This window comes from Gymnoscopelus microlampas (assembly GCF_963454915.1).
Source record: "Gymnoscopelus microlampas genome assembly, chromosome: 13".
In the NCBI taxonomy this organism is placed as follows: Eukaryota; Metazoa; Chordata; class Actinopteri; order Myctophiformes; family Myctophidae; genus Gymnoscopelus; species Gymnoscopelus microlampas.
Window position 1 is genome coordinate 27,157,492 of NC_139950.1, and position 17,650 is coordinate 27,175,141.

Consider the following 17,650-nt stretch of genomic DNA (forward strand, 5'->3'; position numbering starts at 1 on the left):
GATTTTGGCAATTTTTTTGGAGGCGCTACCCACACGTTTAGCTGTGTTGCTCATTACACAAATGTACGATCCTTACAAGCTGTACCTCGTTGTAAAGGTGACTAATCAACGATAAAAATGATATAAAACACAATACCAATTGGTATTATTAAAGGGGAGATATAATTGACCGAAGTTAAGTTTCCGAACTTTTTTTGAGCAGTTTATTTCTTTAAATACATTTTAAGGCGTGGATTGAATTGAAAAGTCCAGCCAAATATACTCAATGGAGAAGACATGTTCCTCACGGAATCCATTTACTAAGTCCTTTAACTGTATGGCACTTTGGCAAAATTGTTCCACATTCACACTAATTGTTATCCAATTTTGGCCTATTTTCCTATAATACCGATTTGCCTGAATAGTCAACGAGTCATAAAATGAATAATATTACATTATATGACAATGGTGACAAATGAGGGAAGCGGCCATTACACGACCTTTACCTCTACTGACATTTTCTCTCCTTAGTAAACGGCCACTTCTGTTTAACTGGGGGTCAAACTGGCCAGCACTCCAGCATGGAAATGAAATGACACAGGAGAGGAGGGAGAGAGAAAGGGAGAGTAATTGAAGACGCGTGCTGATCTTCTGCCCTGTGTAAAGTGCGTGTCATCGACTTCCTCAAAATGGGCCGTTTGAAGGGCGCCCACAAGGCTTGAAGGGTCAAGTTAGCCACTGGAGGGGGAGGAGTGTTTCCGGTGAATTCTGGGAAGGTCACGACTCTACTCTCCATCACTAAATAGACCATTTTAGACCCTTCTCTCTCTCCGTCTGTCTGCTTGGCTGACATACTCAGCATTGGGTCAGCGGCAGGTTAACTCTCCCTCCACCAGTCACAAACAGAAAATTGGATTCTTCTCACTGGTCAAGTGTCACTGAATCTGTTGAGGGTTGATGTGAGAACACACTGGTTCAAGTTGAAATAATCAACTTTGAGGGCATTAACGACTTCAGATTTTTGCAAGTCGACTTTCTGTCAGTAAAAGTTGAAGTTGAGTCGACTAGTTTGATGACGTCATCATATTGACAACGTGGGGGGGTGGGGAGCGGTGGTGGGTGGGCACGTCGTCGGTGTGGAGGGGACGTCTCAATCAACTACGGTTCCCTTTATAAACCTGAAAATGACTTACCTGGATTTCATATCTGCCCTAAAGCGATCATTTCTCCCTTAATGTACAGCTTCTGTTATTATGTTAATATTAGACTATAGATTCCATGGCAACCAGCAACATTGGATAATAATAGGCCTACATAATGTTGTACTGGCTGTAGATCACATCAAGCTGTCCATCTCTCTTGTGTTCTCACCTTGCCCCTGGCTCTTGGAGGTTCCAGCACCTCATCAGAGGTGGCTCCCTGCGTCTGCCCTTTATGTGGCCTGGACAGGTCAATCCTTCCCTGGGCACCGCTGGCCAGCAAGTCTCGAAGCCTGTGGTAGTCAGGGCGTTCCTGGTACCCCAGTGATCTGACATACATGAGGAGCTTGGCCAACTCATCTGAAGACGGAGAGGAAGAAGAGGGTGAGCGAGAAACGGGAATCCACTTTTTTTTTTTCACCATTGAAATAGCTCGACTGCTGATTATTTTCTATAATGAAAGTAGTCTTTTTTTCTGCAATGATCCCATTTACCTTGAGGTTAGAATTTAATCCATATTTAACATCATGCATGAGAAGGGCAGAAACCTTTTTTATCATCCTCACACACTGCATGTGTGATTTCTGTGTATTATTAAACTAAAGTTTTCATTCTAGTGGTATATTCATGCTCTAATTTAGGCCTGGCTCACCTGGGGAATTGTAATTAACTACCTGGTAAAATAGAAAATTAGCAGTAGCTTGGGTCCCCGGGACCAGAGCTGAAAGCCATGCTAGTCTGGTGTTGTCCAGATATCACATCACAGCACACAGGCCCACGTGTACCTGAAGGTCTCACAGTCCAGATTGTGCATTAAGCCCTAATATATCTCACCACAGGGAATAAAAGGGATATTAGGCCTGTCACACAGGCCTAATATCTTTGGGTGGGCGGACTTTCTTCAGATGCTCCTGCTCCCCTAGATGTTCCGACTGACTGACGAAAGTACAGACAGTGTGATTGGTCAGAAGTTGGATAGGCGTGATATATTATTTTTGCCCATGCAGGCTTCATTCTGCCAGCAGTGAAAGCAGCGATAGTTTGGAAGAACCCTTGGCTGAGAGGAGTTACTATCACAAGCCAACATCCAGGAGGTACAAACAATCTGAAATCCCTCTCTAGTGACCATGCATAAACACAACCTGTGGTAAGTAAACCTCCGTACCAAATTTCCCACAGCGCGTCGGAAGGATATCCAGGTATATCCAGGTATTAAAACCAGCGAGCTGCCAGCTGCGGTTGTTGTTGGGTAGATTCATTGACCAGATTATTGAGTGGACAGCGTCTGGCATTCAGAACAGTGTGAACGGGCTGGGTACTTCCCTGTCCGAGGTTTTTTCAGACAGGCCAGCCGAAAAAGGTTTGGTCTCTACACACTGCCTATACAACATATGACACTGCTGTAGACTTCATTACAATTGGTCTCTACACACTGCCTAGACAACATACTGTATGACACTGCTGTAGACTTTGTTACACACACACAAACGCAGAGTCACAGGCATCTACACACAGTTGATGCATGCCCCAGGTCTTATCTATAGCAGGCAGCCGGGCCCTTGTCAGCAGAGGAGCAGTGGGAGTCAAGAGTTGCGTTTCAGCCATACATCACACACCCAACCCTCACACAGGTGTGACCTCTCTTTATAAAGAGGGGAGATCATCTCTGAAAGATATGCAGACAACACGGTCGTTTATAACTGCTAACCGGAACTGTTTTGGTGGTATGAATTGGGCTGAAACTCCACATTAAAGTCACAGGGTAAAATCTAAGTATTAATTTAACCACTTAAACCGGATATACTTTGTAGATCGGGGTCCTTTTTCCCTCTACACCAAATCTCTACAAATAGCTCACATACTGTAGCATCGCTTGTGATGCGTTGTGAGCTTGTAGATCTGCTATTTTCACGAAATTGTGCCCCAGAATAAGGATGCAGTGGTTATCTAAAAATGTACCCTTACAGGTTATCTAGAACTCTTCTCCTCAAAAAGTACATCACCCCTGCCCTCCCCTATACTGTACATTCTGATCTGAACTTGGAGGGTACCTGTTAAGAGTCAACATGAGATGGAGCTCTCAAGAAACCATGCGTCTTTGCTGTCTTGTCCATAATAACATTTGATGTATCATCCATATGCATTTCTAGTCTCCGTTTTTGACTTGCAAGTCTAATCCTTACATTCATAGCGGTCTCTTAGGGAAAGTGCAGGACTGTTTTTGGTATTATTTTCACAGCATACTGTGGACTAAGCTCATTCAAGTACATGTCAGACAAACTGTACTAAAATGTTTTGAATTTGTTGGCATTAGAATGGATTTGTTAGCAGGACGATACCTACATTAGCATGTATTATGCAACGAGTGGAGCTGAGGAAAAACCTTATCATAGTTACTAACATAGTTGCCCTAACCACACAAAACCAAACCCATGCCTTAACTTAACCATCTCCAATCTAATGCTAAGCTTAGACACCACCACAAGGTGGATGGCCTGGGAAAAGTAGTTTAATCCACAGGATAAATCAATTATCATAAAAAAGGTTACCCCCATTTACCTGTACTGGTTCCACTCTGAGACAGCTTCTGGACTGAGCCTGGCAGGTTATCCATCAGCCTGCGAATAGATCGATAGAACAAACAAGATGATTGTCTTATGTATTTTGAGTTGTAATGAGACTGTTTGTCCATCTGTGTTTATGTACATCTTATGTCCGCAAATTTGTCCACCAGAGGGTACTGAAAACACCAAAATAAACATGGGCTGAAATACACAGAGCTATGATATAAGGCTCAACTATGCACACCTCTAGCATGCCTTTGGAGATTGTGGCTTTTTGTCTCTGCCAGGCCGAAGGCATGGCGAGAGAGTATGTTTTACCCTCCCTCCGTCCGTCCGTGTGTGTGTCCGTGTGTGTGTCCTGTCTGTGTGTTAGCAGCTAATCTCTGGCACCGTTGGCCCGGTCGCTGCGAAACTGTGCACACACACTCCCTGGATGCCAATTCAGAACCTCTGCCTCAAATTTTTCACTTGGGCCTGTTATAGCGCCACCTGGAGGCCGATTTGTGCAAAACCCATTTTTTTTACATTACTCCTACAGATTTTATCCAAACGTCATGCAAATCGGTACACAGTATCTCTATAGTCATGTGATCAACACAGATATGTCCGATTTCCCATATTCCATCCTCATTGGCTAAGGTTTGCTTCCAAAATTAGCAGGATTGGTCCGTTTTGAACAAAATGCCTCAAATCATGAACGCAGCTTCCGATTTCCGTGAAATTTCACAAATACATTCCCACTAGGCCAAGGAAGAAATGCCACCCTTTTTCACATTGCCCTGTTATAGCGCCACCAGCAGGTCTAATTTAGCAAAAACATTTTTGGAACAAAATGCCTCAAATCATGAATGCAGTGTCCGATTGCCGTGAACGACCTAAGAATAAATGGCACCCTTTTCACATTGGCCTATTATAGTGCCACCAGGAGGCCACAATAACCTACCTGACCTGGCGGAGACCTGTGCTCCGAGGAGCACTTTTTCTAGTTGCTTATATTATGCATGGGATATATTTTGATGCTCGTCCTTCATCTGTATCCTGCAACAAGCTGCTGTAACAAGTATTTATGATCCTGAACCACTGGCATAGGTCATTGTAAGAGAACGCAGGATTAAGTCTTGGGATGTACATGCACCAGGATGTGTGAGCTGCTACCTGGCCTTGGCCTCCTGGACCTGTGTGGGGTTCTTGAGAACCGCATCCCAGGGAAGTGTTCCACACAGCCAGTGAAGGAGACAGAAGCCAAGGATCTGGAGGTCTCCACGCCTGGATGGAGCTGTGGAAGAGATGGATAGACGAGAGAGAGAAAGACAAACATTTATTGTAGCAAACTGGATCTCCATAGCCTCTGACATGATCCAGATACATGCAGAATAAACTGTATTGAACTAACCGAGGAAAGGAAGGAAAAAAGATAATATGCCTGTCAGTCCATGAGAAGGGAGTCAGGCGGTAAAACATACAAACGTCTGCACTCAAATCACAACCATGTTACACACATCAGCAATGGTCCATTGCTTAACCGTTGCTGCACCCTCTGTCTCTGTGTCTGTGTGCGTGTGTGTGTCGAGCCTACGGTCACCACATTTATTTTTTTTATCGTTAAGCTGCCCAACAGTTAAACTGTGTTTCAGCAACACATTAACACTGTGCTCTATATTAATATAACTATACCCTGCATATTGATTATACAGTTAATATAAATGATATTATGGGAGACATTTTGTTTACTCATAGGACCTCCCTACAACAATGAGTCCACAACATCTCAGTAATTCAGAGATGCGACCAGGACAGCACTGTATGTGGCATGGCGAGTTGAAAAATTATAGCTGCGTGACTATTCGTGTGCAAAACCAGTCTCTTTAAGCCTACAGTGCGTCGTCACTGTTGGGCAGAAACCTTGTATATCCAACAATGTGTTCAACTGTAGTTATTTAGTCACAAGCTCTTTTCATTGGTTCAATATTGATCAAACCAATAGAGAGACTTAACCATTTTCACAAGAAAATAGGGAAAATAGCCAATCTACAAGATGCGACAGATCGGCTATTTTCACGCTACACTCTTGTACGACGAAGTAGGGCATTCATTTATGAAAAACATAAAAAGTAGAAATATGTAGATACAACGTTTCCGCCCGACAGCGACAATAATGTGTGTGTGTGCGTGTACTGCATCAATACTTGTGGGCTGAGTGCATGTGAAGGGGTCGAGCCCGGGGAGTTTTAGCAGCTCAATAGTGTAACGGCCCGCCACACGTCTCTGGAGAAATTACCTATCGACTGGTCTCCATCAGCAGGGACAAATCTCTTCCCTGAGCCATGGACCACATTGATCCTTCACAGCCAACAGACCAGTGTAACAGAGCCAATATGGAATCAGATTACAAGTAGTAATCTGATTTAATTAATCTCATTACAAAAAGAAAAACAATTAACTGTAAAATAGCTGTCCTCCCTAAAAACAAGCTCTCTGATCAGAATTCAGATCAATCTGTGGGTTTCATTTCTGCCAATCTGGGAACCCATAGTCAAAAAAAAGGGGGGAAACTGTGCCCTCTGCTGTTTATTTCCTTTGAATTTGACTCTGTGGGGATCTCCCAATAGAATGTGGATAACAGGATGTTGGCCGTTAGGTCCGCCCTCAGCCCTCCACTTCCGGTCCACGTGTCTTTATTTACATTCCTAACATTCCTAACTATACACGTTGTGACAGGAGCTCTCGATAGATTCAGCTGCGGAGCTCTGAATCTGTTTTGAGAGATTACGTTTCTGCAAAGAGGGGACTCTGTATGACCCACAGTCATGTAATGAGGCCACATGAGTTATGTTTGGGATGAAGAGATTACATGAAACTGGATTGAAGTAATCTGAATAAACAAACAAAAGAAACATCATTTCACAGTACTGAAGTTACGAAAAACTAAAAATCAATGCTGCAGAGGAACTACACTAGCAGACTTCAAGTAATCTGATTACCGAGTAGGAATCTGGTTGAAGAAATCTGATTCTTCAAGGTCCGGCACGCTCAACTAAACAGGAAGAACTTAGTTGGGTGCAGATTCCAACCAATACTGACATAAAAAACAACCGCACTCACAAGTAATAGTCTTAAGTAGTCTTTTTCAGACTTTAATGTACATACATAAGTCTGAAAAAGACTACTAAAGACTACTTGTGAGTGCGGTTGTTTTTGATGTCAGTGAAGAAATCTGATTACCACAGAAGACTGTCAAGGAGAAACAAACTACATGCAACTGGACTGACAGATAGTTAAGGGCTCTTTTCTTCCCTTGAACTTGTCTCAGTCTTCCGGATTCTGCTCTAATGTCTCTCCAAGTTTATGCAGGTGAACTCCCAACAGGAGTTACTGGCATGGACTGTTAGGTTTAATCAATTTAATATCTTTGGCTATTTCGCACAAATTATAAAAAAGAAAAAAAGAAAAAGGTATGAATTAAACTGCTCCAGGCATAAACAAAAGAGTGTAACCTGTCCTCTATGGATCAGCCCTTCATATTCCAACTATTGTAGTTGGCTGCTGCACTTTTCCGCCTCAACAACTTTGACTGAACGGGGGCCTCGGCTCTGCTTTGGGCTCTCAACAGTTTGCTCTTGTGGGTGTTAAGTATGCATTAAGTCAGCATTACATTGTGGCGTCCCTATTGTTGTAAATAATTACAGAGCACTTCATTGCTACTGAGAGGGCCGGCTGAAGGAGAACACGGATGAAAGAATATAAGCGACACTGGCGCTTGAAGAGTGGCACAACTCCCACAGCGACATAATAGATTAACAATTAAAAAGATCAACAACTACATTAAGCAGAGCTGGCCTCCCTGCACGTGCTCTGGGCACGTTATCGCTGCGTACAATGGCATTTTGTCTGTTTGCTCTCCTGTATTTAATGCGATTTGCCCTCTTGCGAGAAGCGGCGCAGGGCTGTGTGTGTGCACATCCACACCTACACTCCAAAATAGCTTTCAAAAGGAACTTGGGCACATGCGTACACACACACACACACACACACACACACACACAGATACATGCACTGCACCGTACACAAAAAGCGAACGTCCACAACAATACACACGGATGCATTGCACGTACTAACACAGTGAACCTCAGAGCACACCCATAGGTACGCACATATACACACCGTCAAACAGACAAAAAGAGTGAACCTCAGATCACACACACAGGTACACACACACACACACACACACACACACACACAGAGTGAACCTAAGAGCACACACACTGTACACTGGGAGTCAACCTCAGAGCACTTGCATATACACAAACACACACAGCGTGAACCTCAGAGCACACACAGGTAGGTACATACACACACTCATACATATTTAACCTCAGAGCAGCATGGAAATACTAGTCAGTTAATTATGTATTAACTATTATTACATTATTATAATTTATTAATACAATTTATTGCAAAACGTATTCAGCAAAAAAGGACTTTGTTTTGAATTTGAAAATTCCGCAGCAGTGGAATCTCTCCTTCATCTTCCAGATGTGCTCAAGACAACTTATTTCCCTGACTTACTTAAAATATTTCAGCATTGTAATGCAGTGGCTGCCTCCAAGCATCCCTGTGAATTTAGGGGGAAAAACTACCTTCCCCAACAAAACACAGCAGCTTGGTCCTTGACATTTCTTAATTGTTATCATTTTGTTGAATCAACAACTATTTTATTTACATCTATTTTTTGTTTGGATAACCATCAGCATAATGCATGGTTGTAAAATGTTCTACATTGCTTTAGTGGCATGTAAAATAAGATAAGGTTATTTGAATAGGATATCAAGCATTTCTAAATGACTTTTATATACTTTTCCAATACAATTTTTGTATTTGTATATATGTAATACAACAGTTTTCTGATCCAAACTTGTATTACTTGTGTAGACGGTTACAAAAATATTGTTTAAACATCATTGAAATTAGTCACTGCACATCCTAACGAACATACACATACAAAGTGAACTACTGTACATACACACACACACACACACAGCGTGACACGTTAAGCTATTTTTGCACGCCACCATTGTGCAGCAAAGTATAATACAGGGCTTAAGTGGTTAATCAGACTAATCGATTTAGTTGATTATAAATGTGTCTGTGTTGATTCGTTGATATAATAAAAAACATTCAAAAATTGTTCTAAATGTCATTTTTTATATATTGTCGGTTAATTGCCGAGCCCTAACACAAACACACACATACAGGCTGAAGCTCAGAGCACACACACTTGTCAAAGTGAGTGTCTTGTTGTTATTCAGATATACCGATTCTATTTGGACCTAGCTGTTCTTTAGACCAGTGGTCCCAGTCAGCACACCAGCGGTTGTAGACTTACACTCGCAGGTTTAACCCTCACCCACCTTCCTTTGTTTATTTAAAAGCATAAAAACACAATTAATTTTTCTAATATAGCCCACCCTCCTTTCCTCCTTGACCTTCCAAAACCCATAGTAAAATGAATGCTATTTGGCTTTTGATAATAATCACTGGCAGTATGCTTTCTTAACCTTGCTTTTAGACATCAAATGCATCGAAGGAAACAAAACTCCAAGCAACTTGGCAGTTTGAGCCATGCTCGCTGGCCATGGCCAGTATCGAACCATCCAGAAGTTAAGTTGAGTCGGACATTCATTGTGTGTGTGTGTGTGTGCGCGCGGACACTCACTCACACACACACACACACACACACACCCAGCTCAGAGGTTATCAGCAGGGGGCCATGGACTGGCTCTAACCAAATATCAAAGGCCTTAATTAATGGAGGGGGATGAATACACAGCACAGGTTATGACTCCGGCTAATTAGGGAATTGTTAAACGGAGCCGGAGCCAGAGGTATTCAGTGGGGGCTCAAGGGGGACGAACAATCGATGGCCGATGAAGAGAGGGAGCATGTATGCAATTTGCCAGTTAATGTGTTCCCGATATCAGCTCAGGGAGGGAGGGAGGAAGGTGGCGAGAGAGACTATTTTGCATGTATTGACAAAATGAGGGGTCACTGAGCTAAGAAGGGAGTGTTTCATGGTGACATTAACCTAGAATCAGTCTAATTACCAAAAACTCTGCTGAGGTGGGTTCTGCAAGTCTCCGAAGGCCTGAAACCAGTGGTTCTCAAACCAGTGGGTCAGGGCACTGAAGTGGGCCACAAGACGTACTGACAGGGGTTGTGGACAAAGAACGAGGATTATTGAGCTATTTACGAATTGGGTTTGACTTCACAGTCAATGCAACATTCAGGTCCTAGTGTGATATATATTCTGTAAAAACACAATGTTATGAAAGGTACAAAATGTTCTCATTTCCATTCGCTAAAACGTTCTGTAATGTACATTTTGTAAATTCAAATGCAATACAATGTGTGCTTTACATCAAGTGAAAGTTCACAGATAATAAAAGTAGGTGAATAAATAAAATAGGGATTCAAATAATTTAACTTGAAAGGAGTTTAAAAAAAGAATACATCTATAAGCTATGTTGGGGTTTTACTTGTTCATGAAGATAATGGTTTCTTCCTCAGGAGTATTCTAGTTTCCGGAACACTTCCCTTTATGTATTTACCCAGATTTCTAGTGTTCCCAGAACCGTGAATGAACCATATTTACTAGAGTCTCTTTTGTGAGTGACTTTTAGCTACTATTAGTTTTTTTCTTTTTTTTCTTTTTAGTTTCTTTAATCAAAATGAATACTGTTTTTAGTGCTCCCAGAAAAGTACATCTTTATAACCCTTCTCAACATATTTTTGGGTCAAATAAGTGTATTTTTGACTGCAATATTCAAAATGTTATGCTCCGTTACAAACAATATTTGGCTAAAAGTATGATGATGAAAGTATGATTATGCGTTCACATCATCAAGTGGGGGGGGGGTTCATTCTGTGACTGGCTAGTTGGTTACCCTTTTGGGATTTTATTAGATGTCATAGTACATAAAGGAGACTAATCTTCCACCTAAAACTAGGCTCTGAGACGTTGCAGTGCACCTTGTCACTTTTGCTTTTCAAATCCAAATGGGGCAATACAAATGTGACCGTGGTTTGGTGAGAAATTAGAGGGGGGGGGGGGGGACCTTTGAAAGTAAATAAGCTCAGTGATGTGCTGTGATGTTTTGATAATGTTCGTACCGACGCCGTTGTGTGCGTCCAGGCTGGTGTATTCAATTGTTCCATCGTGGCCCTTCTTTGGGTTCTCCTTGTACTCTTTGTGTACTCCGTCAGGGCAATACCTGTAGGACAGGCCGTAGTCTGCTAGGTATACCTGCAGCACACAATACAACACATGCACACACAAGGTCAAATGTGGGACATACTGTATATACACTATACATGCAAAGTCAAATCTGTTAAGTTTAACTTTGAGTGTGTACAAATGACCATTTGTACACTCCTGAGTTACAAATTGATAAATGAACACTGAGGATTTGACTGTGTAAAGTGGTTAGCTACAGAATATTTGTATACGTGTCTGAATAAATCCTGTAGCTTCCCAGCTATTTTTTTTTCATCTATTTTACAGATTTTAAACTTGCCTTGCCCTACCTGTACACACAGTGAACAGTACACCATTATGTAGTTGCATAGTAAACTGTAGAGCTTTAAGCTGACCTGGTCAGGGTCTCTGTGACCCAGCATCAGATTGGCAGCTTTGATGTCAGCGTGGACATACTCATTGTCATGGATGTACTCCAGCACGTCCACCTGGAAAAGGAAAGGGCTGTGTAAACATACACGTCGTGTACACCCCCCCAAAGTCGCATATACAACAGCATATTGCCTCACTATTGGCTGTCATTTGAGTGGGAACATCATTTGCGATTAAATTTACCCAGGTCCAATTCACAACACTACTGTACAAGCGTTGTTCCACTATCCTCCATTTTATACCAACTTAAGGTCAAGATCATGTGGGTCAATATCTGTTAAAGTGCCCCTTGACCCTGCTGATTTCACAGGAAAAAATACACTCTCAATTTGTGGAGTAGAGGCTTTGAGCAGTGGATATGTACTCGGCCATGGCCTCCAATCCATCGCCAATCAATGGATATGAAAGGACCTGAGTCAGCAGCTCTCCACGGCAGGTAATCTCACCAGTCTTCGGCCGAGCTCCAGCACTGTTGCCTTCTTCAGCCGACCTCCGTTGTGTTGGCAGGCTTTCTGCAGGTCGCTGCCCAGGCGGTCCATAGCCATGAAGCGGTACCTGAAAAGGAAGGTGCAAAGGTCAGGAGCAAAAGAAAGATTTTCCTTACAATATAAAGCAATTGTTTTGGTGAATCTAGAGGTCAAACTCTTAAACCCTATATACTGTTCTTAGCTGACCAGGGCCAAATACACGATCCCCTACTTATTTCTGTCACCAAATTTCTCTGCCGAAAATAGCCGATCTACAAGCTCGCATTGCTGTGTTGTGACACATTGTGAGCTTGTAGATCTGCTATTTTCGCCAAAAGTTCGCCCCCGGAATAGGGACGCTAAGGTTCATGTGGTTAAGACATGGTCTCCTGCAACCTGGTAGGCCTATGATGGAGGTCAGTACCTGGTTCCATTGTGCTCGGCTAGCCCGGCTCCCCAGTAGGTTGGAATCCCCAGAAAGTCCAGTTTCCTGTCTCTCGTCCATCTCTGCACTGAAACAAGACTACGTTACTGTTGTGTTCCAGATAAATATAGAATAACCTGCAAGCAGAATATAATTATCTATGTCTAAATGTATCCCGACAGAACTCTTTAATGGTTAACCTAAACTCAAGTTTTTAAGTATTAATGTTTTAGGTTTTTTTACAACAAGACTGAGAGTATAAAGCCCAGCTAGCAGACCCTAGGTCAGTGGTTCCCAAACTGGGTCGGGACCCCAATGAGGGTCCCCAGATGATTAGCTTAATGTGCAACAATGTTTTCTCACTCAACAGTAAACAAACCAGTATAAACCAGTATAAGTACAGGGTATCTGCACAAGTTACAATTTAATGACTTTAAATCATTTTTTTATACAAAATTGGCGAAATTGTGAACTATTACATAAGAAAGACGCAAACATTGTGAAAATTGCCGATCTAAGAGCTCACAACGCCTCGCAGTGCGAGGTGCTGTGAGCTTGTAGTTCAGCTTTTTCACAATATTTATCTGTGGAACCGAGTCACACTAAATGTAATGCCTTCAATTCCAAGTGCTTGCCAGGGTGGGAGGTCCCCAGTTCAAATATGATTCTTTTGGGGGGTTGCGGTTTGAAAGGTTTGGGAACCCTTGCCCTAGGTGCTGTTCTGCTCCTTACACTCAATCAAGAATGTTTGCTGAGGAAAGACCATTGGGTCACTAAAATCAGTAGGGCTTATCCTGCAATCTGCCTATTAGACTGTGAGATATCTTCTGTGCAAACAAAGCCAACATTCTGAGGAATGCACTCAGCAACTTTCATGGCAATCTTCCCATTAGATTCAACTTCAAACAACTTTATTTTCCTTTCGAAACTTCGTTTGTGCAGTGGTTAAAAGACAACATACAGTCAATACATATATACCTAGGTCACTATAAAAGACACAAATTACAGATTGTGAGATATCAAAATCAGTAGGGGTAACACTCCGGGGAGCATGAAGGTGCACACAAATTCCAACATTGTCAGCATTAGAATCCCACCACTGAATAGACTGTCGGGGTGGGTGTTGGTTCTTAGTATATTTATAGTGGAGAGATTTGTCTTAGGTTTTTAATTAAGAACATACTTTTACTAATCAATGACACGTATTTGTATTTACTAATGTGCAGACTACATTAATTCCCTAAAACTAACCCTCAAACATCTATACTTAAATTTATCCGTTACCCGTTTCAAAGTCTATACCTAAAAATGCCCCCTTTTCAAGGTGAAGACTGGCTCAGATGTTACACACACACACGCACGCACGCACGCAAACATACATACATTTTCCAACACGTGCCAGTGCCACACATGCACGCACCCCCCCACACACACACACACACACACACACATACAGAGAGGCCCCTAACAGAGCAGTAGTCCTGGCTCGGGCCTTCATGGCGACCAGCCTGACTGGCACTTCACCAGACTGGCAGGTGGTCAGGGGCCCCAGCGGGGGGCTTCGGGCATCATTATGTGCGAGTGCCTCTCACCCCACCCAACCCCCCGCACATAAACACAGCTCCCTTGCAAATGCCAGGCATTGGATAGCTCAGGCGAGCACACAGAGAGAGAAGGGGGAGGATAACTGCCATGGAGGTACATGTTTGCTTTGGCTTATTAATTGCTTTGCGGCCGGGCAGCGAGGGCCCCTGCGTCAGCATGGACACTTCATCAGTCAAATACACTCCTGCTCCACTGGGCTGCTACTCACTGCTCTCTGGCTTGGCTGCCCTCTGGTAGAACTTGAGCTCGGAGAATAGGGGCCCATTCTCATGGTACTCCTGCACACACAAGCAGATGATGTCGATCATTTCACTCTTGTCTTACCCCTTTACACAAAGCATTAACCCATTAACACACGAGGCTGGTTCTACAAATGCCATCTAAATCAGTAGTTCTCACAATTTCAAGGTTTTTCAAAAATAGCAGGTGTACAACAAGCTCCCAGCGTGGCACGAAGTGACACGCTGTGAACTTGTACCTCTGCTATTTTTGAATAGCCAACGCTAACATCTAAACACACAGGACACAGGTGCTTTCCTGGTTTTAATGGGTTAATTGTATTAGTACAGTTGAACATTGGTGATAGCTGATCTATGACAGTAGTATGGTTGTTGTAATAATAATAACTGATATCAGTACTGGCACAGGTGTGATATTAAGGTAGTGTAGGTATAGAATAAGCAGGTATACAGTAGTATATTTGAAACAAGACACACAAATACCATCGATAGGACATAAAAGGATATAACCAAAATGCCAAAGAACATTTATGATCATCCTAAATTCAGAGTCAAAACTCTTGATATTTCAGCGTCATCTTATTACAGGTAAATGAGTGGTGAAGAAGCATTCTATCCTTTCATCAACAGTGTCTTTAGAAAACAATGGTGGAGGAGTTGGGATACTCACGATTTTTATGACAAAATCACTGTCAGCTGCAACAGGTGTGTCCACATCCTGAGAGGCTGGAGGGAGTAGGGGAGAGTGAAACATACATTTAAACACATTTTATGGAAAAGCTAGATTTAGATCTACATACTGAATTAGGTTTCTTGAAGTTAACCACTTAAGCCCTATATACTTAGTTGACCGGGTCCCCCAGGGCTTCATGCTATGTCCGCTCCAGTTTTCTGGTAGATCTGCTATTTTCACCACACATTTGCCCCAGAATAGGGATGCTAGTTGGTGTGGTGGAATTCACAGTCAATCAGTAATAGGAAATAAACGGGGGCAGAGGCACTACTTAGAAGGTGTTGGTGCTTTAATACATGGGTGGACAGGGGAGATGTACAATGAGTACACACAGGCCTGTGGTACAGTCGTTCTGCCACGTGCACAAGGAATCAGACCATAGTTATACTGTCATGTTACAAGGACAAGCTGTACCATAAACAATAGCCATCAAGCCAAAAGAGAGACATCTTGGCTCTTAACCATGTAAAATATCATGTATCGCAGGGCACAAAGATGAATGACACAAGATGATGAACAACATAATGTATGTACTGTAATAAAGGTTACATATAAACACACCTAATAGCATAATATAATTTCTTCCTCGCTGGGATTCAAGTGGTTAAACGTAACAATAACAAAATCACTATGGTTTACCCAAATAAATCAACCCGAAGCCTCCTTGACCAATGACCTTTCCCAGCCTCCATCTCTTCTTCTCTGTGTCAGTGAGTAGAAAGCCTTCTGGGAGTGGTTTAGGCAGAGCCCTTTTCCTTGGTGCCATGAGAGCTGAGAGAAATCTGTAAATGTAAGAAAAAAATCTGAGTCACTTTTATTGACACACATGAACACACAAGGAACACACAGACAGACAGACAGACACAGTATATATGACAGAGTAAATGTTCCCAATATTTATACAGTTCTTTCAGTATGTAAGGCCATATATCGTCAAGTATAGAGATTTTAATTTCATGAAATGTGGAATAATTATAGCTAAGTTGCTTGTAAATATTGGTTAGTTGCGGGTTGCGTTTTCTTGGGCAATTGTTGCTAAAATGTACTTGTTTATTTAGGCTTGCTTCGAACTTCTTTTATTATTATTTAAACCAGTGGTTCTCAAATATTTTCATGAAAAAGTTGTGTGCCAGGGAGCATTTGTGTAGTTTTTGAAAATAGCCGATAAAGTACTCAGGTATGTGGCCTATAGCTTCTTTTGGGCTTGTTTTCATAGACCTGGTTGCTTATTTCTCTCGCAAAACCTGGCAACACTGAAAAGACCCCTTAACAGACGACGTCATACTGGCTGCGCGCGCAACGAAACCCATTATATCAGGTCTCGTTAGGACGCGTCTCGTTAGGACGCGTCTCACTAGCCAACACACACAAGAGGGGGTTGGGGTGTGCTGAAACCAGTGCACCCCGAAACAGGTTGGGAATTGATTGCGTGAAACAATCACCTGTGCGTCCAGGCTCAATGTTAGTAAACAAATAATTGGTCTATACGAGGAAACAAAACTGAAAGCATAATTTCGCTGGTACGTTTCGTTAGTTTCTGCATTCGCTTAGATGAAAAATAACCCACTGGTAAGCCAACATTAAGCGACTGTCTCGATAGATATAACGTTTTGAATGTATCATGACCGCATAATCTACCGTCTTACTTGCAGTTGCAGGTCGGGACCCATTTGGGTCGCGGACACATTTTTATGGGTCACGAGTACATATCGATCCCTTTATTCTTTGTTTCCTACATTTTGACTTAATTATTATTATTTCAAAGATATGTTAAAAGAAATCCCCCCAAAATGCAAAAAATGTCATGATTTAAAAACAAATTCAACCATTTTTTAATAAATACATACAAATCTAAGAAATCCCATAAATTAGAAAACAAAATGTTTAAGGAGTAGTGAAAATAGCCGATCTACAAGCTCACAACGCTTCGCGATGCAAGCTTGTAGATCGGCTATTTTCACTCGCTTTGGGTCCTGGGCAGACATCACATTTCTCTTTGGATCTCGAGCTAAAAAGTTTGGGAACCAGTGATCTATACATTGAGCCTGTTAGCAAGTAATGCTAGCTGGACATCTGACCAGTAGAAACAGAGCTAATACACAAATGTTTCGCCCCGGCCAATGAAGTACATCCACGCTACAAGGGCAGACGGTAATAAAGTCCTTACCTTTAGAGTGAGGCAGGTGTTTTTAAAACGTATAATAATGTGGGTTCTCCGTCTGACTGCCGAGTGCCGAAAGCAAAACAAAAACAAGACAGGCTCACTTCCTGAAAGCTTGCCCCTCCCACTACTTGTTCTGCCAATGAGGAGGATGGTTCCTCTCCCCGCTATACCTGTTTCAGCCAATTGGAGGGATTGTTATTATTCATTATACCAGAGTGATTTAATATCACTGTCTATGATCTATTTCACAATTATCACATGAACACAATGTAATGTAATTTAAAACAGTATTGTGTCAACTCTGAATCATTTGAAATGTAGGTCCTTGGCCTGTAAGTGCCAATTTGACGGTCTGTGACATGAAAAAGTTTTACTCAGAGCACAGGTCTCCGCCAGGTCAGGTAGGTTATTGTGGGCCACCAACGTTCGGAATCGTCAATCAGGATTGAACTTGAAAACTTGAGATAACGTGTACAGATTTGCGTGATGTTTGGACAACATTTTTAGGATTAATAATATTTTAAAAATGTGCAGAAATCGGCCTCTAGGTGGCGCTATAATAGGGCAATGTTAAAAGGGTGGCATTTGTTCC

At 42.2% G+C, this 17,650-nt stretch overlaps 1 protein-coding gene across 2 annotated transcripts in view; it reads right to left on the minus strand.

Annotated features, from left to right (window-relative positions):
- The window catches only part of LOC311058158 (serine/threonine-protein kinase VRK1-like), a 20,701-nt gene extending 3,528 nt beyond the window's left edge, over positions 1–17,173 (minus strand). The window contains exons 1-11 of one of the 2 annotated variants that reach the window (XM_084075500.1): positions 17,062–17,173; positions 15,534–15,676; positions 14,832–14,887; positions 14,131–14,200; positions 12,318–12,405; positions 11,873–11,981; positions 11,390–11,482; positions 10,910–11,042; positions 4,898–5,018; positions 3,738–3,796; positions 1,351–1,538 (exon numbers count right to left, since the gene is read on the minus strand). In XM_084075500.1, the coding sequence (XP_083931626.1) occupies positions 1,351–1,538; positions 3,738–3,796; positions 4,898–5,018; positions 10,910–11,042; positions 11,390–11,482; positions 11,873–11,981; positions 12,318–12,405; positions 14,131–14,200; positions 14,832–14,887; positions 15,534–15,660 (1,044 nt within the window). In that variant the 5' untranslated portion in view covers positions 15,661–15,676; positions 17,062–17,173. The remainder of the gene's footprint in view (positions 1–1,350; positions 1,539–3,737; positions 3,797–4,897; positions 5,019–10,909; positions 11,043–11,389; positions 11,483–11,872; positions 11,982–12,317; positions 12,406–14,130; positions 14,201–14,831; positions 14,888–15,533; positions 15,677–17,061) is intronic. The other variant, XM_084075499.1, reaches the window with a different exon arrangement.
- Between the last annotated feature and the right edge of the window lie 477 nt (positions 17,174–17,650).